This window comes from Pipistrellus hanaki, assembly GCF_964339955.1.
Source record: "Pipistrellus hanaki genome assembly, chromosome: 18".
In the NCBI taxonomy this organism is placed as follows: Eukaryota; Metazoa; Chordata; class Mammalia; order Chiroptera; family Vespertilionidae; genus Pipistrellus; species Pipistrellus hanaki.
The window spans coordinates 22,442,547-22,467,513 of NC_140520.1; the positions used below are offsets into that span (position 1 = coordinate 22,442,547).

Sequence of the window (24,967 nt, forward strand, 5' to 3'; positions counted from 1 at the left end):
AAACACAAAGGTCCTAGTTGCATTCTAAGTTTACGAACGTTCTGATTCATTTTGGAATGTTTGATTTAAGCCTGAAAAAGTAAAAGAATAGCACCTAACAGTAAAATACTCTGGGTCACACATGGAACTGAGTTTAGTAAAAGACTTCATCTCAAACGTACTTTCACATTTTTTGGTCTAAAACAATCTTAGCAGGAGCTAACTATCTTAAAGACAGTCTTTTCTAATAGCTGCATTTTTTTTAGGCGGTGGGGATCTTGGGACATTGTGCCTTTATGTTTGGTTGGGATTGAAAACCAGTCCTTTCAGACAACCAGGTCCTGTGAGCTCTGCTGACAAGCTCTGTGCTGTCTTTCAGTCCATCTGGTCCAGTTCCATGATGCACCCTGGCCCGTCCGCTCTGGAGCAGCTGTTGATGCAGCAAAAACAGAAGCAGCAGCGGGGACAAGGCACCATGAACCCTCCACACTGAGGATGGGGTGGCAACCTGGCAACGAGGCTCCATACACCATGGCATGTTGGGTTTGCAGGTCTGGCCCAAGCCCCTGCAGGTGGCAGCCCTCTTCTCTGTGTCTTGCCGTTGAGAGGGTGTAAGTGTTCCACCGGCCCGCTGAGTGTGCACGAAATGTCCGCAGTGCAACCAAACGAAACCATCAGGAACTCTCCGTCCCCCCGGGCCTCCGGCGGGAGAGAGGAACTGCTGTTTGTCTCACTCGGTTACCGGATAGCACCGCCTCTCGCCTTCTCCGTCGTGCATGTCCCCAGCCACACGGGAAGTGAAAGCTGAGAAGGGAAGGCAGGTGGGAGAAGCCAGAGGGAACTTCTCAGTCCTTTTTCCCTCTTTGGGGAATAAAATAGGAATCCATTAATGATTGCTTTGCTGACTGAGAATGTAGTTGAAATTATTCCTAAACATCTTTTATTATTGTTATATTCTCAGTAGTGAAAAAAGTCACACTGAATTCTTCCATACACAGATGTGCTGCTTTAGGTCAGTGTGCAGCAAGGAAAGCCCCGTTCACTGCTCCTGGAGAGGTTGGCGGTGACAAGAGGGGGAGGCGGACCTCTCCGGCCAGTGGCAGTGTTCCACAGGGAGAGGACAAGGCCTCGCCTTCGCTCAGAAGGTTCCGGTAGGCCCTCTCTGGCCCGGAGACTCCAGCAGGAAATGCCCTTCACTCTGTAGGTGCTCGAGCCCCACTCGAGGGTGCAGTGTGGGTGGTGCTGGGCTGGACCAGCAGGTGGCTGCTGTAGGGTTTAAATGGACGTTTTTGATTCCTGTACATTTTGCAGTAGCAGAGCAAGCAGTCTCCCAGAAGGCAGGCTAGTCCATTCATGGCCTGGTGTTACTAGGTAGAAGCTTTCAGTGTGGTTATTTTTTGTTTGGTTGGTTTTTGTGTCCCTATCCTATCTACTCCCTCCACTCCCTCCCATCCTTTCTCCGTCCCTTTTCTACCCTATGCTATATGCTAGTCGTTGTTTTTATTCCTAATGTGTACAACATCGAAACAAGAAGCAACAGCATGGGGTCCAGCAGCTGGGGCCCAAAAAGACAGTCTGAAGAGGAAGGAGCGGCGTGGCTGTGTAGCCCAGCGGGGCCAGGCCCCCCACCAGCTGCAATCCCCCAGCCTCCACCTTCAGAGTGAAACTCGAGGCAACATGGACACATGTGCATCATGCACAGAAGAAAACACAACGAAGTCCATTCTGGAAGAGGTGGAAGAAAGGAAAATGAGCTTTTATTTGATATTTATTAGAAGGAACGAGGACTGAAAATTTTCTTGGGTAGAAACAAAAGGACAGCATTTCTGTTAGTCGTTTCCTGGAAAAGTAATATTTTAAGGGGAAATTATGGAAACAATCTAAATGTCCGATTGCTGTGCTAGTGGTAGGGTTTATTTTCCAGGAGGTCTCTCCTTTGTGCACGTGTGAGTGTGCACGCACACGCCCACCTGCTCTGGAAGGGGTGGTGGTGTGTGGTTAGTGTGGAACTTCAGAGCTGGAAGGTGGCTACAGAGCAAAGCACATCCGGAGTCTGGCGCCACTGGAGTGTGGGCAGCCCCAGCAGTGAAAGGGGCAGGGCGTAAGGCTCATTGCTCTTCAGAGAGAGTGGTTGGAGTCCGTGTGCTTACATTATTGCTCTCTCAGTTTGACACGGTGTTTGGGTGTTTTTTTTGTTTTTGTTTTTTTCTTTTTTTTTTTTTTAGAAGGTCTGGAAGGGTGAAGTTCCCCCTCCCCCAATCCAATGGCAATATGAAACCCTTTGTGCTTCTCTCATGCCCCTTCCTGTGTCCACTTTTTCCTGCCCCTCCCTCCCAAGTCTCCTCCCTGCTGCCTTTCCCTACTCTGTGTGTTTGAGCCCCACATTCAGGCAGCTGCAACATTCCAGTGTGTGAACTGTCACCCATTCTGGCACCCTAGACCAGCTCATCAGGTTCACCGTCGCTCCCAGGAGCGCCCACGTCCCCTCTGCAGCCCCATTTCTGCATGAGCATTTGGTGTTTGGAATGTTTTCTGATATTCGGGTGGGTTCCTTGCCTTATCCTCCATGTGGAGTAATAAGGAGGGAGAGGAGAATCTTCATCAGAAACTGGTTTTGTGTAGTAAACCTTCTTTTGTGTTTTGTTTTGTTTTGATTTTTTTGTTTTTGTTTAGGTCTGTCTGTGCAAGACCTGCAGCTGCTAAAATCAGCTTTGCCTTTAATTAAACCATGTTCTCTCCAACCAGATCTGTGTACAGATGGTTTCTTTTCTACCCTAAAATCAAGACTTGGGAACTACTCGGAAGTCACCTAGAGGAAAGCAGAGGTGGTCAGAAATTGGATATGCTTCAGGGTTACTTTTGCTTTTAGTAGCTTTCCAAACCAGCATGCATTAGTATGAAAAGGGGTGGGTAGAAAGAACTATCAAATTACTTTATTTAATAAACTAGAGGCCCCGTGTGCTGCACTCTCTCCAATCTGGGACCCCCTCCCTTGCAGGCCTGGTTCCTCCCAACTACCCTTCCCTGCTGACCATCTTGTGTCCATATGGAGGCAGGATCTTTGACCACACGGGGGCAGCCATCTTGTGTGTGGGAGTGATGGTCAACCTGCATATTCTTTTATTAGATAGGATAGAGGCCTGGTGCATGGGTGGGGGTCAGTTGGTTTGCCCTGAAGGGTGTTCTGAATCAGGGTGGGGGTTCCTTTCGGGCGTGGGGTGGACTGAACAAGGGGCCTATGGTGTTTTGTAGGCCAACCACACCCTCCTGGCGACCCAAGGGGAGGTCCTGGTATCGTGTTTGTTTTTTCTTCTACAATTGACGCTAGCCTGGAGCGAACCAAGCCTCCTGCTCTTGGCCACAGCCATCTTGGTTGGGGTTAATTTGCATACTTGCTTTTAGTGGCTGGTGGGTGTAGAGGAGTGATGGTTAATTTGCATATTACTCTTAGCTAGGATAAAGAATCCTTTTTCAAAGGAGTTAACACATCCACCAGTTTTATCCCTAGTTTCTCTGTTAGTGAGGCAATTCAGAGAAAGCTTATCATTTGGGCCTATAAAATTCACTAAATCTGGATTGGCAGCAACAGTAATTAATAATTATTCTTAATGGGTTGCATTTCTTCAAGTTGTATCCAAAATGTCCATTGGCAGCCTGCTGGGCCTTCCGCCTAGGGGTTGATTCTGTCTGTACCTCACCTACACACCTGAAAAATTATTAACAGGGCCTTATACTCACAAGAAGAAAGAAGTGGATTAAGGCCAGGCCTAGTATCTGTGGAATCCTTCATCCAAGTTAACCCTGAAAAACAGGCCACTGGGTTACATGATAACCAAGGTAAGGCCACAGCAATTCTATTGTGCACACTAGCGTTGTACGGATTGTGAAATGTTAACGAATAGGATACTGTTAACCAATTGACTGCCTGAACACGCTTCTTTTCTTAAGTCTTAGTGGCAAAATTTCCCATTAAGCTCTTGAGTGTTTCTGAGAAGACGTGAAGGGATGTAATTCTAGTCATTCCATGGGAACCTCACTCAGTCTAGCAACAAGACTTAAAAGTTAACTTTTGTGTGCGTGCCTCCTGAATTACCTGTAGGTTAGTCAGGCCCCAGTAGTCTGATGGTAAACAGGAATAGTCAATTACAGTTAGGCCTTATGCCTGCATTCTGAATGTCTTAGGTTTTTATTTCTGTCACACATACAGAGAAGTGCACCAATAATAACTGCAACTCAGTGCGTTTTTCATAAAGTGAACACATCTGGGTAGCCAGTACTCTGAGCAAAAAAATCAGCACCTGGGACGCCACCTCATGCCCTTCCAGACACTTCCAACCTCCCTCACTCCCCCCAGGTGTTCATAATCCTAAATTCTCACATCATTGTCTAACAGGTTACATCTTAACAGGGGCAAGTAGATGAGTTGACACTGTACCATGTTCCACAGAGGCATCTGAAACCTTACAAATGCGATGGTAGTTTTTTCCTTCCACTCCGTAGTTGTGAGGCATCCTAGACTGCCCTGGGACTGCTGTCCAGGTCTGTGGCTGCACGTTCTTCAACAAAAGCCTTGGGGAAAATGCCAAACTTCCCTTTGCACTCCCCTTCCAGCCACTCGTCGTTCACTGGTGAAGGGAAAGCAGAGACCGATTTCTAAAACCAGTACAGGAAAAGGACCTCGCTTACTGCAGTTTAAGAAGCACTAACTTTACGTTTCCGTTTTTAATGTGTTTGATTCCTTGCAGAATTAGGGAAGCCACCAGGGAGGGACACAGAGTAATTCTGAATAGCTGCTAGTAAGACAAAATTGACCCCCTTCCACTCTCATCTTTGAAAGTACGTACATCCAAAGAACTATGGTTTGCAGAAGATGGGCATCTTATGGCTTGGTGCAAAGGCAAAATGATGCCCGCAACCTTCTAATCGGTTAACTCTGGGAATGATGATCCGTGGCTTCTGAAGCGTAGGCATCTCTAAGTGTGAATGGACTGAGTGTCATTTACTAGTCGGTTGCCATTTGTTGCTTCCCTGCCCCTTAGGGCAACAAATGGAGAAGCTGAGTACTGGGTTTTGCTCTCTCCAGCTGAGGGCGAAGAAGGAGATTGAGACCACTGGCTCAAGTTCCGTTTGTAGGTTAGTGATGTATTCTACCTCTGCCCCTAAATTGACTTCTGCTAACATGGAAATTAATTTCTGTCATTCAGGAGTAGCACTTACCCTTGGACAGAACCTGGATTACGTCCCCTTCCAGAAACTCCAGGTCTTCTGGTTGGGTAGCCTCGTAACTGAAGATTGCTACCACTTGGCTCCCTTCCTTCAGCTGTGGTTCTGATGTCTGGCTATTGGCATCCGATTTCTCACTTTCCTTGGGTTCATCTGGAAAGCCTTGGTCACCCTGAAATAATAAAGGGCCTGTGAGTTTTCCTAACTTCCTGCGCAGTGAACATCATCCCTGAAATACTCAGCCAGGGAAATGTCAGTAGCACCTGGATACAAACTCAGCAGCAGATTTGGGATCAGTGTCTAGCATAGACCTTACGTACTCTATGAATACTGGCCGGTTGGATAAATGAAACAAGGTCTGCAGGACCACAGATAGTCGTAAAAATCTTACCTAAAACTCACAGTCATCCTGAAAAGGTGGAATAGGTACTATTCTTTCAGATGGAGAAACAGGTTGAGTCACCAGTAAATGATAGACTGCAGAGTCACACCTAGCTCTCTGAGTCCGACACCCTTTCCCCAGCACTCAAAAGACGGGTCCTTGAAGAAATGCACATTTTCAGCTCCATCCCAAGCCTATTAGATCAGATGGGGCTCAGCTGTTTGTGTTCACAAGCCCTCTAGGTCATTCTGGTACACGCTAAAGTTTGAGAACCACTGCACAGCACCATGCTATGCAAGGCCAAGACCACTTTGGTCATTTTTGTCCCACAGGTGTTGAGCGAAAGATGCAGTTTCTTAGAGATGTGAGTCATAGGATTTAAGGAATCAGCATGAGAAAGTACAAGGCTCAGCGCTGTGTTATGTTAGAAGGACTCGTTTTCTAGAGCTGTTGTCTCCAACCCTGGCAGATCCTCTTAAGTTGAAAGGCAGTACAATAAAGTAGAAATGGCCCAGGAGTCCAAAGACCAGGCTTGTATCAGAGCACCACTGCTTCCCAGCAGTGTAACCTCTCTCGACCTGTTTCCTTGCCTGAAATCAAGGCTAGAAGAATACATGAGGGCCTGCTAGATGTTGAATTGCTGCTGGGGATGGGGCCCACGACCTCAGTACCCTCAGGCTCACCGCACTCACCACTGTGTTCTCACACCACAGAGTCAGGCAGTAGTTTTTCACTTGGCCCCAGGCATCCTTCAAGTTGTCTTCGGACAGGGGCACTAGCTCATGGCTGTCCCTGGGCCGATAGCTGGATGGAGACAATGGGGAAGAACCAAGTCAGAGGACAGAAGTGCAAAACCATCCTCTTCAGTCCTCTAGGCCAGCGCCAGGTCCCCCCGATGTCCCCTAACACCTGCCACCTGCACAGAGCTCACCTCAGCTTCGTGTGTTCCGGCAGGAGCTCCAGTTTCTTAGACACCATGTCCCGCACCTGGCTGTAGGGGAATCCAGGCTGGGTCTCCATGACCACCGTGTACTTGTAGTGCACCTTGAGTGTGTAGGGCATGGGGACACTGAGCTTTATGTCCTGAGGGGAGAGGAAGCAGAGGGAACTCATGAGTGTCTGTGCTTCCTCTTAGCAACCTCCTGGCTCGCCACAGCTTTCCTGGTAGCACAGGGAGCACTGTATGTAGCCGGGAGAGGCCAACACGTGACTGGTTTCAATAAGTAATGTGAAGGATCTTTGCAGGTCTTCCAGCCCAGCTCTTGCTTGGACAGGGATTCCTACCTAGAGATCTGACCCACCCGCTATGGGCAGCAGGAAATTGTGCGTGGGGATGGGGTGGGAGGTTGTTGAGGGGTCCCCAGGGCTGTGAGCATGGTGGCACTGGTCTGTCCTCTCTTGGGGACTATTTATATTATCCAGGGAGACATGCCCGTGGTGGACAGCCCACATGCTTCCATTCTCTACCTCTTGAAATAATACGAGGGAAAACGTTACCTTGGGCTCTTCTTTTTCTTTCTGACCTAAACGAAGAAGGTAAGGAGTGAAAAAAGAAGATGAGTGAACATTCTTGACCAGCCCCTTTCATACACAGAATGAAACCTATTAGGGCACCGGACTGCATACCCTTTCATCTCTAAGGTAACTATTAACCTTATTGTGGGGGAAATCTGCCTCTGGGGGGCACACGAAGAGCAAAGCCATGAATGCACAAAGGAACCCAGTCTTTGCTTCCAGGGAGTTATGGGTAATTATCAAAGGACTGCCCATCCTCACCAACCCATGGGGTCAGCAGGGTTGAGCAAGTGGGCTCCAAAGCAGAGACAAACCGGGACTGTGAGGTGAGCCAAGGGCCACAAGAAGAAATGTTAGATAGAACCACTTTCACCTCATCCTTTATTTCTGTGTATGTTTTCAACGTGTATAATATATTGATATGGCAATGTGCATATCATTTATATATAAGAAGTATTTATAAATATGCTATAGGGGATTCATCATAATAATAAAAAAAAAGATCATTGATCTCAAACCAAGCTTGACTATTAAAATCACTTGGGAAGTTTTTTTGTAGAAATCAGATTCCTAAAGCTAATTCCAGGTCTAAAAAATCAGAATAAAGAAACCTAGGGATTTATACCGTTAAAATTTTCCTAGGTTAATAGGTGATTCCCCATGGGCCCCTAGACAAAAAAAAAGTTAGCAAGGATATTTTGGAGGATAATTGGAGTAATTGAATATGCAATATACATTCTATAAAATTAATGTTGAATGTCCTGGGTTTAACAGTTGAATTGGGGTTATGGAGAAGAATGTCCTTGCTCTTAGGAGATACATACTGAATTGTAGGGTGAAGTGTCATAACTCTGTACGTGGCTCAGTCACTCAGGGGAAATATATATATATATATATATATATATATATATATATATATATATGTGTGTGTGTGTGTGTGTGTGTGTGTGTGTGTATAGAGAGGGGGGGTGGGCAGGCAAGTACATATATATATATATATATATATATATATATATATGTGTGTGTGTGTGTGTGTGTGTGTGTGTGTGTGTGTGTGTATAGAGAGGGGGGGTGGGCAGGCAAGTACACAGTGCAAAGTGTTAGCATTTGGTGACTTTAGATGAAAGGTATTCTGGCATTTTTTTTGTACCGTATTTTCAACTTTTCTGTGGTTTTGACATTTTTGTAAATAAAACAGGTGTGGGGAGCATCCAGGGATTCTGATGACCTGGTGGCCGTGAGGATCACTGCATCTCCACCAAACACTCAGAATCTGCTTAAATTGCACTCCTGGCAGAAAGCAAGCCATCGCTCTCCAGTCACTCAGCGGGAGGGCCTGCCCCTGGGTCCTTTGTCCCCAGGGCTCTGCAGATTTCTGTTCCAATAATAGAGCTCCTGAGGCCTTTAAAAAGAACCATCCCCTTCCCCTCTGAGGTCAACGTGCAGTTACCTCACCATGGTTTCAGTACTGACCGAGGGGTTTGGATGGGACAATCGTCGCGCCCCCCCCGCCCCCAGCCAGCCCCATTTACCCAGGCCCCACGGGTGTTGTGCAGCAGGCAGGGGAAGGGGGCCTCTCTTTCCTGTGTGCTGGGAGGGTGGGTGGCTAGAGCAAGAGATGGGGCTCTGGGGCTGAGTGGCCATGAGCTGAGTGGCTTGCCGAGAGGAAAAGAAACCAGAATTTCCTGCAAGCAGCTTGGAGGGTTCCTTTCCGCTCTGGATGTCCTCCGAGGACACTCACCTGGTGACAGCTGGGGTCTTCCTGGAGCACTGGAACTGGGCGGAGCTGGGATGTCAGACTCTGGGGAAGCATCCTCCTGCTCGGGACAGGAAGAGATGGTGAGGATTTTCACCCCCACAAAGTTCTTAGGCCAGAGCAGGAGTAGGAGAGGAGCAGACCCGCAGGGAAGAGAGCCAGGTGCAAATGACTCCTAAAGGCAGGAGTGCTGGTGACATAGAGGGGCGGGGGGAGGCGAAGGAAAGTGGTTTAAAAGGGGAGGCAGGGTGAACCTGGTGGAAACAAACCACAGGAGAAATAAGAATCTACCTCTCCTCAAGGGCCCTGCTGCCTAATCACCCTTGTTTATGACCTTTCCAGTCATCTGGATGCCGTGATTCCAACCCCGGAGGACCCAGCCCACAGCGGACACCTGCTGCACTGCCAGCCATCTACACTCTGCTCAGGCCCCAGGAGGAGGGCGGGCCCTTGAGGGGCAGTGGAGGGGCTGGTAGTAGCTCATTGCTCTAAAGCAGGCCTCTCTTCCTCCCTCCCTCCTCCTGACTATTTTTCCAGGTGAAGAGGACATTTCTGGGAAGACCTAAGCTTCATATGTTGCGGGCACTGGGTCCCATGACCAGGAGGAATCACAAAGGTGGGTGGGCCCAGTCAGTCCCAAAGACCTTCTGCTCTGGACGGCTGGTGCCACTCCGGGCGGGCTCGGGATCCATGCATCTTCCTTCGGTGACGGTGACATTTCCTCACTGCTCTTCCCCCTCCATGGGGAGGTCTGTCAGTGGGTGGGTTGTGGGGGGGGATGGGCCAGGCCTTGGCGCCACTTACCTGGGGCTGCTGCTGAGGATGGATGCGCAGCTCCACGGGTTCCAGGAAGTTGCAGGGAACAAGCCCCTTCTGCAAAGAAGGTAGCAGGTGGGGGTACTCGGAAAGCTCTGCCGTTGGCCGCCAGGATTCCATACCCCCACAGGCCACCCCCAGGCCCCCTGAATACCTGCCCGTTGAACATGACCGTAGCCCAGTTGTCGTTGCCCTTCTTCAAGACAAAGACGATGTTCCCGGGCTGAACCTGGAGCTCCTCCGGGGTCTCGGGCACAAACCCGAACAGCACTCGGTGAGCCTCCCCTTCCAGGGCCCTGCGGGGCAGACACAAGATCCCATCCACTCTCTGGCCTGGAGCACATCCCCTCTGCTGTCGGTCAAGCTCAGTGGACCTGGAGCCGGGAGACTGCTCCAGACACCCTCTAACTCCACGTCCAGCTTTCTGTGTGACCCCGAGCAGGCACGGCCCTCCCTCTCTGGGCCCCGAGAGGGCGCGGCGGGGAACTGGATGTGAACTCGCTTCACAGCCATCTATGCAGTGGGACAAGAATAAAAGAAAACCGCGTGGATCTAAAGGCCTTGCGGTCCTTGCCCTCCCTTCTCTGGGGAGGAAGGCTCCTGGTGTGCCTGGCCAGCTCCCGTGTCCGGGCCGGGGTGGCCCAGGTGAGTGTGCAGGGGAATGGCCCCGGTGGAAGGCAGGCGAGAGCCAGCGGGGCAGGCAGAGAGGTCACCCGGAGCCAGTGTGGGGTCAGGCAGGCACACGGAAGGGGATGAGGGGCCTGCAGGGGGAGCTGTGCGGAGGAGGGGGTGTGTGTGGCAGTACTGAGGCTTTGGCATGTGTGACCAAGAGGCGGCTTCAGGGGGCGATAGTTTCATGTTCCTCCGCTCCCTCCCTGCTGGCGCTGTCCCCTCGCCCTTCTTTTGTCCCTGGCTCTTGTGCCTGTTTACGCAGCAGACACAGACTCCTCCGGCAGACAGTTAGGAAGGAGCTCGTCCAGGCCCCCATTTGTATAGTTGCTTTGGAACTTTTTTCACTCGTTTTAAATCTCCTTTGGGTGGGGAGCCAGGCTGGCCTCCTCACTGAGATGCCGTTCTTAAGAGAGCTGTGCCTTTCTTTGCCTTTCATCTTACAGGAGAATGACTTCTTTTTCTTGAGTCCATCCTCTTCTCCAGAAAGCATGTGCCCACAGGGAGTGAAAACAGCCCTTCTGGCTTCCACTCCGCTTGCCTGACTCCAGAGCTCGGCCCCTGGCAGCCCTAGGCCAGCGTTCGCCCGCTGGGAGGGGGGCTGCGTCCCATGGACACCTCTGCCATTTGGCAACAAGCGCTCCCTATACGGTGGCTGCGCAGTGGACGGGGGACACAGGGACGCCACCTAGCCAGCGGCCAGGCCCCAGTGTCCTCTCCACCCCCTCCGCTCCCATCAACCCAGGCGTGGGGCTCGGCCATCTGCATGCTGAGCTAACCCTCACTTACTTGAAGATCTCGGGAGTTTTGGGTCTGGGGGGAGGCTCCGCTGCCTAGTGAACATCACAAAGAGATGGCGATGGGCAGGACCAGAAAGAAAGAGAAAGAACAAACTGTTAATGGTCAGTGGAGCCTTTTCACCCCGATCAGACAACCACAGACTGCATTTGTGGCTCCATCAGAACCCCGTCTCCGGAGAGGCACAGAGCGCCCTGACTGGACCCCGGAAGGGGTTCACCCGCACAGCAGTTCCTCTGGGGCCAGACCCGTTCCCGGGAAGTGGGTCGGTCACAGAGCAGCGTGGCGTCACGAGGATGCCTTTGACCTTGAGCTCTGCCCTTCGTTGGGACGGTTTCCAGAAGCTCTGCTCTATAATTAATGTCTGCTCTATCACATGACTCCCGTGGGTGTTTAAAATCGACTCCGGAGCCACCGGCCAGGCGAAGCTCCCCTTTCATCATGCCTTTCCTGTTCTACACCGAGCGCCGCGGAGTCCCGTGACCCGGCACCTGCTCCTCTCGGAGTCGTCTGGCTGCTCGAAGCCCAAGGGAGGTTCCCCACAAGGGGGTGTGAAGAAGATCCATGAATCTGGACTCTGTTCTCCTCTGCGCATCTCAGCCTCCGGGCCCCAGCACTGGTCCCGTTTGGGGTCAGCGGTCACCAGGCTGATCCTGGCAGGCCCAGCCGACACTGCCCTCAGAGCCCCGCCCGTCAGTGCTGACCAGCGCTCCTGCCCATCATGGGTCTCCCGCAGCAGAGCCTGACTCCTGCTCGGCCTGTCTCCCCCTCCCCTTCACCAGGAAGCTCTGCCTTCGCATGGACCCCTTGCCATCCAGTCCATCGGGGACCACAGCCCTGAGCCCAGCTGGGGCGGAACATGGTTCACTGTGGGTACCCTCCCTGTGTTCCCGAGGGAACCCCCACACACAGGCCGATGGGTGCCGCCAGGAGAGCTCAGGGCCTCAGGCCCCAGCCCCCAGGAGGCCCCTACCAGCCCCTGTGCCTGCGAAGGGGACTCGTTCATAGGCCTCCGTCAGCTTGCATTTCAGTTTTCTGGGAGGACAGTCGAAGCTTCAGCTCTCCTAGACCTTGAGAAGTGAAGACTGGCATCGGGGGCAAGCGGGAAGGATGGCTTCTTGAGGACTTGAGGCTGGTTAAGCCTCCAACTGCTTTACGCACACCCGTCGTGGAGCCTGTGACGGGAATGGCCGCAGGACCCTCGGCACTGTGAGGCCAGCTGAAGGGGCCCTTGGAGTGAGGCAGCTCAGCGGGAACGCCCTCCCCGTGGGGAGCTCACAGAACACTCTGGCACCTCAGTCCAACGAGCAGGAAGGAGCCTTACCTGCGGCTGCAGAGGGGCAAATCCCGAGAAACTGTCTTTATCCACCACAGATGCCACCACCTGGAACCGAGGAAGGGGGTGTGAGGGCTCTGCCAGCACTGTTTCCCTATTTGCCTATGGCCCCCGAGATCCCCTCTTTCCTCCCAGCCCAATGCATTCCCACTGGCTCCGTCCGCAAGACCAGCATCCTGTGAGTCAACCTGTACCCCCTCCCCGCCCCCCCCCAGGTCAGGTGGAAGAGAGGAATGAGAGGAGCCTGGAGAAAATAACCTAGAAGCATCTTTCAGCAAGACCCCTACGCTATAAACCGTCTCTCCTTGCCATCCCAGGGCAGAATCACGTGGGGGGTCCCTTTCAGAGTCTCCCCCCGCCAACCTTGCCCTGCAGGGCCCAGGCCTCAGGAGATGCCAGGGAAGCCGAGAGCCACCTACCGTAGCCTTGCCCAGGTAATCCTTCTTCACCAGCTGGGCCACTTGCCTCTCATTGGGTCGGAAGAGCCTGCCCACGGGGATCACCACCGGCTCGTACAGCTTCTGCTTCTACAGAGCACAGTGTTTCCTCACCATGAAGCTCAGGGTACGAGGCTTGCCCGGCTTCCTCCCCGAGTGCGTGCAAGGTTACAGAGAGATAACCTGCAAAAGCGGTTCTCCTAAACGTGCAGGGATGGTGCTTGCTATTGTGTCAGGGTCTCAGGTAGGTGTCACCTTTCGCTCAGGGACCGTGTGGAGCTGTTGGTGTTATTTGCCCTGCACCCTTTTCCTAGGGGAGCCGCCCCTCTCCCACTTGGTGGGACTTGGATGGGGCTGTCACTCAGAGTGTAGGAGGCACCACCACCACCACCACCACCACCACCAGACTGGCTCGGAACAGTGCTCTCCTGGGACCAGTGACTGCTGACATGGGCATGTTTGTTATTATTTTTTGTTAATCTTCACCGAGGACATTTTTTTCCACTGATTTTTATAGAGTGGAAGGGAGAAGGAGAGACAGAGAGAGAGAGAAATATCGATGTGAGAGAGACACATCGACTGGTTGCCTCCTGCAGGCTCTGCGACCAGGGCCAGGGATTGAGCCTGAAACAGAGGTAGGTGCCCTTGACTGGAATGGAACCCATGACCATTCAGTGGCAGGCCGATGCTCTAACCTCTGAGGCAAACAGGCTAGGGTGGGCAGGCATGCTAAGACAGACCTGTGCCCTCTTGTTCCTGGCATTTTAAAAATCTGATTTAAAAGGACCTTCATCCCAAATGTCCTCAGACAAGCTGCGGATAACTTTTAGCATTTGTTCACATCACCCATGCATTTTTGTTGAGAGCCATCTCATGGGCCTGGCACCGCACCAGGCTGCCAGGCCTCTGCCCTTGCTTGGCTCCGGCTCCCTGCTCCCCGTGTGCTGCCACGGAGCCTCACCTGGGGGCGGCCTAGGCAGAATCCTGCTGTTCTACTATACTCCAGGCTTCGGCTTACAGTCACTTCCAGATTCAGAATCCTGGGTGGAGTTACACTCCCAGTGGAGCGTTCCCCAGGACTCAGAGGAAGTAAAAGCACCACGTCCACGGGTTCTCAAGCCACGTGCCCACTGGAACAGGCCCAGATCCAACGGCATCCTCCCTGCACCTGCATCCCAGTGCTTACCCACACCCACTCCATGGCTTTGTCAATTTTGGAATGTCTCGGCTCCGACTTCATGCTCATCGCCAGTGCTAAGTTTTCTTCGGCCTTTTTCCATTCCTCCTTCTTGGCATGCATGAAAGCAATGTTGTATAACACCTAGAACAGCACAGGCCACCCCATAAGACAGGGGCTGCTCCCAATCCAGGCACCAGGAGGGCTGGCACGTTGCCTGGGGACCTTTCTCCCCCGCCCTGCTCTCCTGGGAATGTCTGCAATAGACATCCATCTTGCCACAGACTCATGCCCGGCACACGGACGGTGTTGAGTGAACACCAGGCAATGCGTAAATCCAACATCGTGTACATTTTTTGACAGCCAAGCAGGTCAGGAGGAAACAACGATTGTGTTGCTTTAGGATCAAGAAGAGTGACAGGCTCGAGACCCCTTGGAGAGCTGGGAATGAAATACATGTGTGTGGCCTCTCAAAACACCGCCTGCCTGTCACTGAGCCTGGGCTGAGAGACTGGACAGGTGCAGGGTGGGGAGGAAGAGGGTTCCAGATGCATTGTCCTGCTCTAGCCCCCGCAGACACTGCCTGGGACATGGCACTAGCAAGACTGACACAGCCGTATGGGAATGAGGAGGCTCTATGGGCCACAGCTGGGAAGAGGCTCGGCCCAAGCCTAGGGCAGCGCCTCACCTGAGGGGGAGGGAGCAGCCCATTCACCAACGGCCAGACTTTGACAGGACTTGGGTTGGGAGGTAGGTTTATGAGTTTGATTATTATGCTTCACAGCTTACACATAGAACCACATCTTTTAGATGTATCAGCAAGATAACCCCTCCACCCCAATCAAACAAAAAAACTACACACACAAAAAACGAACAAACCCACTGCCACCAAACTCCCTCCCCAGGTTCTTTCTGCTCCTCAGTGAGCAGTTGCCTCCTACGTATACACTTGGCTGGCCCGGCCCTCCCTTGACCGTGTGTGCAGGAAGAAAGGAGAACTCCAGGCACTTTAAAAACCTCCTCTTCCATCTAAGCCCTCTTCTTTTTAGACCTTTTCCACACCGGGCTTTGATGACTCCATGACTGGATAAGATTGGGCCTCCTTTTAAAAAGGATGGTGGGGTTTGTCAGAGTCAGGGTTATACCCTGGGAAAGGCAACGGGATTTATGAGCAGGGAGGTGACAGAAGGGTCCCAGGTGGCAGAGGGGCCTTGGACCCTGGAAAGCCCAGTGTCCCTTGCAGAGAGGCCTACACCCGGCGTTTCCTGGCCCAGGTCATCTCAATGCCAACTGCAGGAGGAGCTTCCTCCCATGGAGCCCTGCTTCCATGCCACTGCTTCACGGCCCTCAACCAGTGGTCCGTGAGGTTCGGAAGGTTGGCGACCGCTGTTCTAGAGCTACTTGGTCCCCCAGCCCTCAAAGCTATATGAGTGGTTCTCGCTCTGGGGTGATTGGCCACACGTAGCGATGTTTTCGGTTGTCACACTGGGGGTGGGGGACCACTGGCCACTAGTGAGTAGAGACCAGGGAGGCTGCTAGACATCCTACACTACACAGGACAGTCCCCTACAACCAAGAACCATCTGGCCCGACAGACCCACGGTTGAGAAACCCCATCGTAGCAGCCAGTCGAATGGCAGGCAGTTCCCACCGCCAGGCCCCACTTCCCTGCCTGGGAGAAGCCAAGGGAGCGGCTGCCCTGCGGCAGGGCTGGGTGTCCCCAGGGGCCTGGGCAGCTGCGGACGCTATTCTTAGCCCCGGGCGACCCTGGAAACACTCGGCTTCTCCCGCTGGAGACACGAAAACAAGGAGACTTTCTTCAGAGATTCTTCTAAATAAAGACCTGTGACATTTGCAGGGATTGTAGTTCTCAAAGCTAGTGGGGCATTTGAGCTGTAAGAGGGGCGTGGGGAGGGCGGGTTGCAAAAAGTATGCCAACTTTTGAAATCCAAACCATGTTTCTCCCTTTTAGCGAGATAGAGATGAAGTTCTCCTTCTATGGAGAACTTTCCTAAATTGGTGCTCTGAGCCGTTCTTTGACCGAGAGGGAACCGACTTGTGTGAAAATATCCCCACATTCCCTTTGGGCATCCACCAAGTACATGAGGCCAGAACCATGAATAGCAAAGAGCGTGGCCTGTAACTCGGGAACTGAGCAAGGTCACGGCAGGTCCTGCACGGAAAGCAAACCCGGGATTTGGATGTGTCTGTCTAATGCCGGGCGAGCAGCTTGCCCACCTGAGGGATGCGAATTACAATGGATGCTTTCACCCACCCACGTGCTCCTGCTCAGGCTGGGGGCCCTGCCTCCTCACCTCGCAGGCAAACAGCTTGAACTGCAGCCCCAGGATCTTGTAGTCTATCAGCTGGTTGCCCCGGAGCTGAGCCAAGGCCTCCTTCAGGTCTTTAATCGCGGAGTCGTACCTGCAGGGCAGAGGGAGAAAACAGACCAGTCCCGGGCCCCGGAGGAAAGACTACAGAATTAAATGTGTCTGCATCCCTTCCTCTGTCCGTCTCCCTGGGACAGAGCCTTTTGGTTCCTCCAGGTTTGTGCCAATGCTGAGCCCTCGTTTTCTACAGAACTCAGGGTGCAGGTACCCTTCTCCCCTGAGGTTGACACAGGGACACCTCTCAGAGAGGCCCCTCTCACAGCTGCTGGCATCTTCCTCCTGCCCAGAGCCGCCTCCTTGGCTTCTTTTGAGTCCAACTTAGCTCTTGGTTTTGTGGTTGCTTCGTCTCCCCCACCCTCACTTTGGAAAAGAGAAACCCCCTGGAGCAGAGAACATGTCTAACCCTGCTCTGCAGGTCCCTGTGCTTGCTTGGATGGGCCTAGTACGGACCGCTCAACGTGACTCAGGGCTGCTGTGGTGCAATCGTGGCAGAGAATGGGGCTGGTCCCATCAACAGTGCCCACGGTGGTGTGGCCGGGACTCGGGCCACATCTGCTCAGCCTGCCCCTGACCTCCCTGCCCTGGTGGGAGGGAGATGTTGCTGACCTTCGGGGTGTGGGGTTGGGGAGCAGGGGGAAAAAAAACACGTTACCCACACCCCCAGGCCCCGGGCCTAGAAGGAACAAAGCTGGCTGCGGGCTGTGGCTCCCATGAGGGAACTGAACCACAAGTCCCCAGGCCATGTCCTAGAGCGGCCATGTGTGGCTTTTCTTGGAGGCGAGCCTGGGATTTGGCTCCGGTGGCGGGGGACTCGCAGGAGGTGGTGTGGTGTGAAGCCGCCCTCAGACAGCGGCCAGGAGACTGGGGCCAGACCCATCAGCTCTGCCACCGCCAACTGGGAGATTCTGGCAACTTACTGCCCTCGGGCTCCTGGTGCCCAGCATAAGGAGTGATTGTGTGCCGGCAGCATATCCCATTCAAGGAGCATAGAGAATGAGGAGCTTGCTGGTAGGTGGTCCCGGATCTCACTTCCGGAGTCAAAGCCACATGGACTCGACTCCTGGCTCTGCCACTTACTATCTAATGACAAAGGGCAAATTGTTTCATGTCTCCCAGCCCGTCTCCTCATCCTCAGAGCTCCAAAGCTCTGGCAGTTGAATTCACACGCCAGCCATTTCGTGTTTGCTTCGTTAACACCTAGACCAGTGCTCGGCAAACTCATGAGTCCACAGAGCCAAATATCAACAGTACAACGATTGACATTTCTTTGGAGAGCCGAATTTTTTAAAAACTTCTTCTAACGCCATTTCAAAATAGACGCGTCCAGGCCGTGGTATTTTGTGGAAGAGCCACACTCAAGGGGCCAAAGAGCCGCATGTGGCTCCGGAGCTGTGGTTTGCCAACCACGGACCTAGACTGTAGTAGTATCAGGAGGTAAAAACACAGCGTTGCAGAAGCTGGAACTCTGGCCTCAAGGAGCTGGAGTTGGCCAGGAGGGTGGCTGGCCGGAGGGTCCTAAGGGAGGTGGTTGGGAGACGCTCTAACACAGTCTTGTTTGAAAGAATGTAAAACCTATGAAAAGCGTGCAAGCCATTCTCTACTAAGCAGGAAGCATTTCAAGACCTTAACACGTCCTTTTGGGCTTCCTGTTCCTTCTTTCTAGGCTGGAAGATGGGAGACTGGCGCCAAGTCACTGAGCCACGGAGGAGGGCCAGGCGGAGGCGCAGGTGTCCTGTCCCTCCGCACATGCTGTTCCAGGTGTTCCCTGCCTGTGCCGGAGGCGCCCGAGGTCCTCAGAGGGCACCCTCGGGCACTGTCAGCATTGGCCTGCAACGTGCTTCCTCCTGGCAAGAGCGCTGGCGAAGCAGATGGATTTCAGCTGGGAAGTGACACCGCCCGGGGAACCGGTATTGAATGACCCCAGCACATCCAGCTCATAATTCTCCAGCCCCCGGGCTGTCTTAAGATCTGGGCCCCAGGGAGGAAGAGGGAAAGAACCCACCCATTACTCAAAGCGCTTGTTAAAAACCAGGGAGAGGCGTCCTGCTGCAATGTCTGTTTACCTTGAAAGCAGCATCCCACCGCCCCAGCAGGCCTCTGCTCCACCCTCAACTTGCTCCCCCCGCCTCCCCAGTGGGCCCTCAGCCTCAGAGCTCAGCTACCCCTGCTCGGGGTCTGAATCAGCTCAGTGTGAGGCCCCTAAACAGCGTGCAGCCCCCTCCTTCCCCCCGCCTCCAGCCACCTCCAGTTCTCTTTGGTGCCACTTGGAAGGCACAGTGTCCCTAGGAGGCCAAGGTGCTGGCAGCTTCTGCGGGTTCCCAGTGACACCCCGGCTGGGTGCCTTGGCTGTGTAGACCCAAGCCCCTGAGCCCCCAGGCAGGGGCTCAGCGCTAGGGCAGGCTCGCCTTTCACAAGCTCTGAGCCTCGGGTGTTTGTAATCCTCCTTTCTGTAACACTCCCTGGGAAGGGTTCTTAGTGACTGCTGTGTTCCCGATTGTTCCCGTTCTCTCCGTGCCCCATGCCCTCAAGAGTCCAGGATAAAGGAGAGGCTTAGCCGCTGAAAAAAGTAAAAATGTCAGACACCTCTGTGACAGGCTGGAGGTCACAGTTTTCGGTGTCCAAGACTGACTGCAGGACAAAGATGGCTGCGTCCGCAACATCTAAAGGGTCTCACTCTTGCTGTCCTGGACCTTCAGGTTTGTAAGATCCAGGGTATGAGTGTAAAACCTATGAAAAGCGTGCAAGCCATTCCCTACGAAGCAGGAAGCATTTCAAGACCTTAACGTCCTTTTGGGCTTCCTGTTCCTTCTTTCTGGGCTGGAAGATGGGTGACGGGCGCCCTCCCCTTTCAGATGACAGGCTGGCCAGGGCCATCCCTGAGACACACCCGCCTTCTCAGACATGCGCCCCAATGTTGTCCTGATGGCTGGGAAATTAATTTGGAAGTGGTTTTGTGGTAACCAGACAGACAGACATGAGCAGAGCAAGGACAGTGGGCCAGGAACAAAAGGTCACCAGCACTGAAAGCCCTGGGTGTCTAGCAGAGGACAACTGGAGGGTGGGACCTTGTCCCCAGCGTGACCGTTCCTCCCCTAGCCTATCGCTGGTCATGCGGTTTGAACCCCCAGACCTTTCCTCCCTAGAGATGACATCTAGGCCTCAGCTGTATTTCAGCTCCAGGCCCAGAAAAGCAGCAAATCAGACGAGGCACTCCACCGCTGACCTCTGACCTCAGGACCAGCTGCACTGGATAATGACCCCGTGCCCTAGAGCCCACCAACCAATCCCTGGAGGCTCAGCCCTGAAAGGACACACCTGGAAAACGGCTGAAGATTCTGTAGAGATCTCCCCCGAGAACTTCCCTTAACATCTCCACCCTTACAACCCCGGAAATGGAGGGCCCTCCCGGAGTATGCCCCTGCCCTTCCCTTTCCCCAGGCGGGTCCCCTTGACCCTCCTCACTTCTAAGCTCCAAGGGCCCTTTCTTTAACTTGTTTCCTACGCCTGTTTTTTTTCTACAGATTGCTTCTTACTTCAGTGATTTTCCGTATATTTAAGTCTGGGCTCTGAAATCTCTCCTAGCCAGAACTCAAGGGCTGAGGTTGCTGATCGCAGGTCCAGCCTGACCTCACCGGCCTAACACCGGGTGCCATAGCCGTTCTCGCCGCCCCCTAACAGTGACAGCAGTTCTGATGGAAAGCGAGGCCTAAGCCAGGGCAGTGCTGCTGGGAGGAGGAGAATGGGTGGGCTTAAGAGGTATTTAAGAGGTCCACTTGGCAAGGTGCAGGAGAGGAGCCATCCTGGGTTGCTCTCAGGTGGAGATTGAGTAGCCTGATGGCTCCAGAGGGAGGCCGATGCAATGGAGAAGGTGGTATCCCCAGAGTTCAGGTATGGGTTTTCAGGCGACATTGATCCCCAGAAACTGCCGTGTGTGTGTGTGTGTGTGTTTCTGGGAAGATAACCCATAAAGTTTGCCATTGAACAACCACTGCTGTCGTGATAAGAGGGAAAGGGATCAAGAGCAGAGCCTTGGAGAGAAAGACACCGAAGACTGTGGACTGCGCGAAAGAAAAGGAGGCGGCTTGAGGTGAGAACAGCGCCTCGTTTATATTGTTTCCTCCATAGATGGCTGCTGAATTAAAGGTAACGTTTGGTAGATTTCTCTCTCAGATTTGACTACTATCAATCACATGCTAACTAAATCCTGGGTCTTACTTTTAGATCTGAGATCTTTCTGACTCTCTCGGAATCCAAGCCTTTCCGACTCAGGAATTTCTGGGCATTTTTGTGTAGAAATTTTTCCCGGGAGCATTTCCCCTGGAAAGTGACTCTCCTCATTATAAGCTGCTAGAGCTAATGAAAGGAGGGCCTGCTAGTCTGTCTTTTAAGATTAAAGATTCCCTGGAGGGTTTGTGCTCAGGCTTCCCTGCATCTTCTGTCCGCCTCAATCCCAGGCTTTCTGTCTCCAGACGGCCTCTGTGGGTCTTTCTTACTTCCCTTGATGAGTCAGATATAACTGGCCACATTTGCATCTTGGAAGTCTCAGCGGCTTGTAGTTGCCCCTGGCAATAGCTGAGCAAGTAGCTGGATACCACCCACATCACGCTCTGACCATTCCCACCGGAAGTTCTTCATTAGCCTGAGCCAAATTCTTTTCCCTATTGCTGTGCCCACTAATGGAATGAGCGATTTCTACAAACCTTCTAGTTAACGCTGAGAATATGTTTCCTTTGTTATTTGCATATTTGTTATTGGGGGAGGGGAATGACATTGAGATTAACTTTGATTTTCAATCTAGTTATCTTTTTATTTTTTTACTGATTATTTTGTGGTGACTGTAAACACACCAAAAAAATACAGACAGGCTGATAGAAGAAAATGGAAACCCCTCTAAGCTCACCACCCCCTCTCCAGAGAGAACTGCTGACACCTTTTGGTCTACGGCAGTGGTTGGCAAACTCATTAATCAACAGAGCCAAATATCAACAGTATGACGATTGACATTTCTTTTGAGAGCCAAATTTTTTAAACTTAAACTTCTTCTAATGCCACTTCTTCAAAATAGACTTGCCCAGGCCGTGGTATTTTGTGGAAGAGCCACACTCAAGGAGCCGAAGAGCCGCATGTGTCTCTTGAGCCGCAGTTTGCCGACCACTGGTCTACGGCCTTCCATAGACACTCTTTGAAACAGAAGTGGGCTTGTGCCGTCCATACTGTTTTGAAACCCGTGTTTTAATTAACATCTACTGTGAACGTTTCCCTATACCCTGTTTCCCCGAAAATAAGACAGTGTCTTATATTAATTTTTGCTCCCAAAGATGCGCTAGGTCTTATTTTCAGGAGATGTCTTATTTTTCCATGCGCTAGGTCTTATTTTCGGAGGATGTCTTATTTTCGGGGAAACACGGTATTAACATATATGCTACCTATTTATCTATATCAACATAGTCTTGTACCTATAATGTTAATAGTTTGTTTTCTCATTTTGGTGGCTGAATAATATTTCATTGGATGGATTGACCTAGGCTTATGAAAATACATTCTGCAGGAAGGAAAGACGATGTGGTTTCATGAGAATCATGTGTGACAGCTAGTACCTCCCGGCAGTGGGCCAGCAGCGTGCTCCCTTGATGGCCGGCAACTCACCATCAGCACTGTCCAGTCATGCCCCATAGGGATGCTTGTCTGTGCCACAGCCGCTGCATCCCCGGCCTGCGGTGGCTCCGTGGGCCACGGTGAGCTCTGACACAGCTGCTCTGCCCCCGGGGAAGCCTCGTGCTGACAGAATGCATAACTGCCCAGGGAAGGTTCAGCCACAATTCCCACCAGACGCTGGAAGCCACGGCTCAGCTCCGCAGGCCAGCAGCCTGAGACCCCTCGAGCAGGGGTCTTCAAACTACGGCCCGCGGGCCACATGCAGCCCGCAGAGGAGTCTGATCCGGCCCGCCAGGTTTTTTGGGCAGTGAGCGCAGCCGAGGTGTTACAGTAGGAATTAGTAGTTCATATAGTCCAGCCCTCCAGCTCTCTGAGGGACCGTGATCTGGCCCCCACTTTAAAAAGTTTGAGGACCCCTGCGCCTCGAGCTTTCTCTGAGAACTCCCCCAGCTGGTGCATCCGGGCCACTTACTTCTCCATCCGGTGGTAGAGCATCCCTCGCTGGAAGTAGGCCACCGCCAGGTGTTTGTCTCGGTTAATGGTTCTGGAGAAGGCCTGCGGGGAGAGGGAGGGTTCGCCTGCCTGGTCGGAGGAGGAGCTGGCGGAGAGGAGGTGTGGGACGAGCCAGAGGGTGAGGCAACCAGGGTCATGAGAACGGTGGTGTCTTTACAGTGACACCGGGATCAGAGCGCCCTGTGCTGTCACTTCCTGCTAGCACGACGTGAGGCAGGTTACCTGATCTCCTGGAACCTTAGCGTTCTCCTCGGTGAAATGGGGATATGAATATCTCTCAAGAGTACTGACAGGATTTCAGTCAGAAAAGTAGTTAAATATAAAAATAATTACTATGTTAGATACAGTGTTCTATTTGTTTATGATATGCATTGATCACATAAGTATGACACATTAAAATAATAACAAATATGAATGCATATAAAATGCCAGGTGTAAGGACTCAATCAGGACATCAGAGAGAGGCAGAGAGCGGGAGAAGGCAGAGCAGAGGTAGGGAGCTATCCAGAGTGGGGACAGGAAGGCATGGAGAGGGCCCAGAGGTGGGGGGTGGCCTTGCCAGGAGCCACGGCTGCCATCACTGCCCCGCTCCTCCCCCTCCATGCGCACTTTGCTTCCAGCAGCCTTAGACTCTGTGGTGCTATTTGCTCAGCCCCCTGGCAGGCCCCTGAGAGGAGGTGAGGGCCCCACCCTGTGCTCCTATCTGCCCATTCTGGACCTGAGATGGATTTGTCAGTCTACAAGGTCTTCCAAGAAGCTTCTCTCCTCCCCCCTTCTTTGCTCACTTCTGGCCACAGTGAGGATGGCTCAGGGAGGAACCGGCTCTTTAAGCGACCTGGGGAGCCAGTTGTCTGTCCACAAGGCCTTGCAAAGTCTGGCTGAAGGTAAGAAACGAGAACTAGCATGCACAACCTGTTGCGAAGCATTGTGGCATTTCCACATGCGATGCCTCACTTAACCTCAAGAGGTTCAAGAAACAGACTCGCTGAGGCCCCAAGGCCCAGAAAGAGGCAGAGCTCAGGTCTCACTCTCAGTCTTCTGCTTCCAAACTCCGTGCCCTTCCAGCTTCCCACCACCAATCCACAAGGTGATGCTTGAATGCCTTCCCCCCCCCCCCCCCCTTTCAAGAACGTGAGAGGGGAAACATATTTGAAAAAGATGCTAAAACACACGACATGGATGCCCCCGGCAGACATCACTAATCAATCACTGCATCATTCCCTTCCACCAGCCTCAGAATCTTATTAGTAAAAGTCTTGGAAAGCTGGTAAGAGACGTTTTTGCAGCAGGTGTGAGGCAGTGAGATGCTGTGAGTGGACAGCAGGAGTTCATAGGAGGAAACATAGCCAGGGGAGTCTTCCTATAGGGACTAGAGAACGATTCCAGAACAATGTGGAGGTGAAGAAGAAAGGAGAGTAGAACCCAAGGTGGATCCCAGCCTGGCTGCCCCTCTGCGGTGGGGCCTGGGCAGCTCTGGTTCTTACAAAGCTCCCAAGAGGTTTCTCCAGTGCAGCTGGGGCAAAGGCAGGGAGGGGGGGGGGCGGGCACCTTCACTCCCTGGCTCACTCACTCACCCACCTTTTCTGCCGCCGCCCAGTTTCCCAGGACTGTGTGCATGCAGCCGATGTTGAAACAAATCCTGGAGTGGGGGTCCTGGACTGCGGAGAAGGCATCCAGGGCTCCCTTCCAGTCCTTCTTGTCGGCTGCCAGCACCCCATCATTCCAGAGTCTGATGGCCTCAGCCAGGGACATGGCGTGTTGGGGGAAGAGGAGGCTGTGAGCCGGCAGGAGACGGGGAGAGGGCAGGGGGCTCTCCCCCAGCTGGCCAGCCCCAGGCCTTCACTTCCACTGGGGCCCAGCCTCCCTTAAGACAGCTCCCCAGTGTCGCAAAGGCGTCAGGAAATGGCCCCGCCTTTCGGAAACTGATGCCACGCCACCGAGAGATGGGCCAGTGGGGGCGGAGTGTGGGAGAGGAAGTGCATCAGACCCTGCCCTCATGGTTCAGTTCCTCAAAATTCAGGCCCTGATTTCTGAGCCCTGGTTGAATGAGGGTGTTGGCTGAGGGGACAGTTCTTTCCACTCTTGCAGGAATGCCTTGCTCACGTTCTCATAACCGGTCTTGAAATAGGCCTGTCTTGAAATATCTGTATTTTTATCTTGAGCTAAAATGAGCAATGAGCACTTTTCTGTGGCAGGTGGGTCTTGGGTGTTCGTCTGGGTCTGGGATAACTTTTAGGAACGCTTAGGAAGCTCAGAAGGGCCAAAATGAAGAGCCATATAGGAGAATAAATGATGACTTCTCCCATCCTTGTGTGAAAACA

The 24,967-nt window shown here is 52.7% G+C and overlaps 2 protein-coding genes across 8 annotated transcripts in view; one reads left to right on the forward strand and one right to left on the reverse strand.

Moving 5' to 3' along the window:
- SMG7 (SMG7 nonsense mediated mRNA decay factor) overlaps nucleotides 1–2,723 on the forward strand; it is a 57,293-nt gene extending 54,570 nt beyond the window's left edge. For all 5 annotated transcript variants that reach the window (XM_084866577.1, XM_084866576.1, XM_084866578.1 and 2 more), the window contains one exon: nucleotides 359–2,723. In XM_084866577.1, the coding sequence (XP_084722703.1) occupies nucleotides 359–472 (114 nt within the window). In that variant the 3' untranslated portion in view covers nucleotides 473–2,723. The remainder of the gene's footprint in view (nucleotides 1–358) is intronic.
- On the reverse strand, nucleotides 2,599–24,540 carry NCF2 (neutrophil cytosolic factor 2). Of its 3 annotated transcripts, none has more exons than XM_084866595.1 (15): nucleotides 24,225–24,540; nucleotides 22,606–22,688; nucleotides 16,404–16,512; nucleotides 14,098–14,232; nucleotides 12,894–13,001; nucleotides 12,463–12,522; nucleotides 11,130–11,173; nucleotides 9,826–9,967; nucleotides 9,660–9,728; nucleotides 8,841–8,916; nucleotides 7,082–7,107; nucleotides 6,516–6,667; nucleotides 6,277–6,388; nucleotides 5,197–5,374; nucleotides 2,599–4,604 (listed from the first exon to the last, which is right to left on the reverse strand). In XM_084866595.1, the coding sequence occupies exons 1-15, from the start codon at nucleotides 24,396–24,398 to the stop codon at nucleotides 4,492–4,494; spliced, it is 1,581 nt and encodes a 526-aa protein (XP_084722721.1). In that variant the 5' UTR covers nucleotides 24,399–24,540; the 3' UTR covers nucleotides 2,599–4,491. The 3 variants fall into 3 exon arrangements, with proteins under 3 accessions (XP_084722721.1, XP_084722720.1, XP_084722722.1); XM_084866594.1 differs by having other exon boundaries at nucleotides 8,841–8,919; nucleotides 24,225–24,537; XM_084866596.1 differs by having other exon boundaries at nucleotides 8,841–8,919; nucleotides 24,221–24,342.
- Nucleotides 24,541–24,967: the final 427 nt, after the last annotated feature.

What these genes read in the sequence shown, in the direction of transcription:
- NCF2 (XM_084866594.1), bottom strand. Translation starts at nt 24,398, where the DNA reads ATGTCCCTGGCTGAGGCCATCAGACTCTGGAATGATGGGGTGCTGGCA. An exon ending in ATCCTCAGCAGCAGCCCCAG is followed by an intron (nt 8,920 to 9,659) that starts GTAAGTGGCGCC and finishes TCCTGTCCCGAG; the next exon opens with CAGGAGGATGCTTCCCCAGA. An exon ending in AAGACCCCAGCTGTCACCAG is followed by an intron (nt 7,108 to 8,840) that starts GTGAGTGTCCTC and finishes TTCTTCGTTTAG; the next exon opens with GTCAGAAAGAAAAAGAAGAG.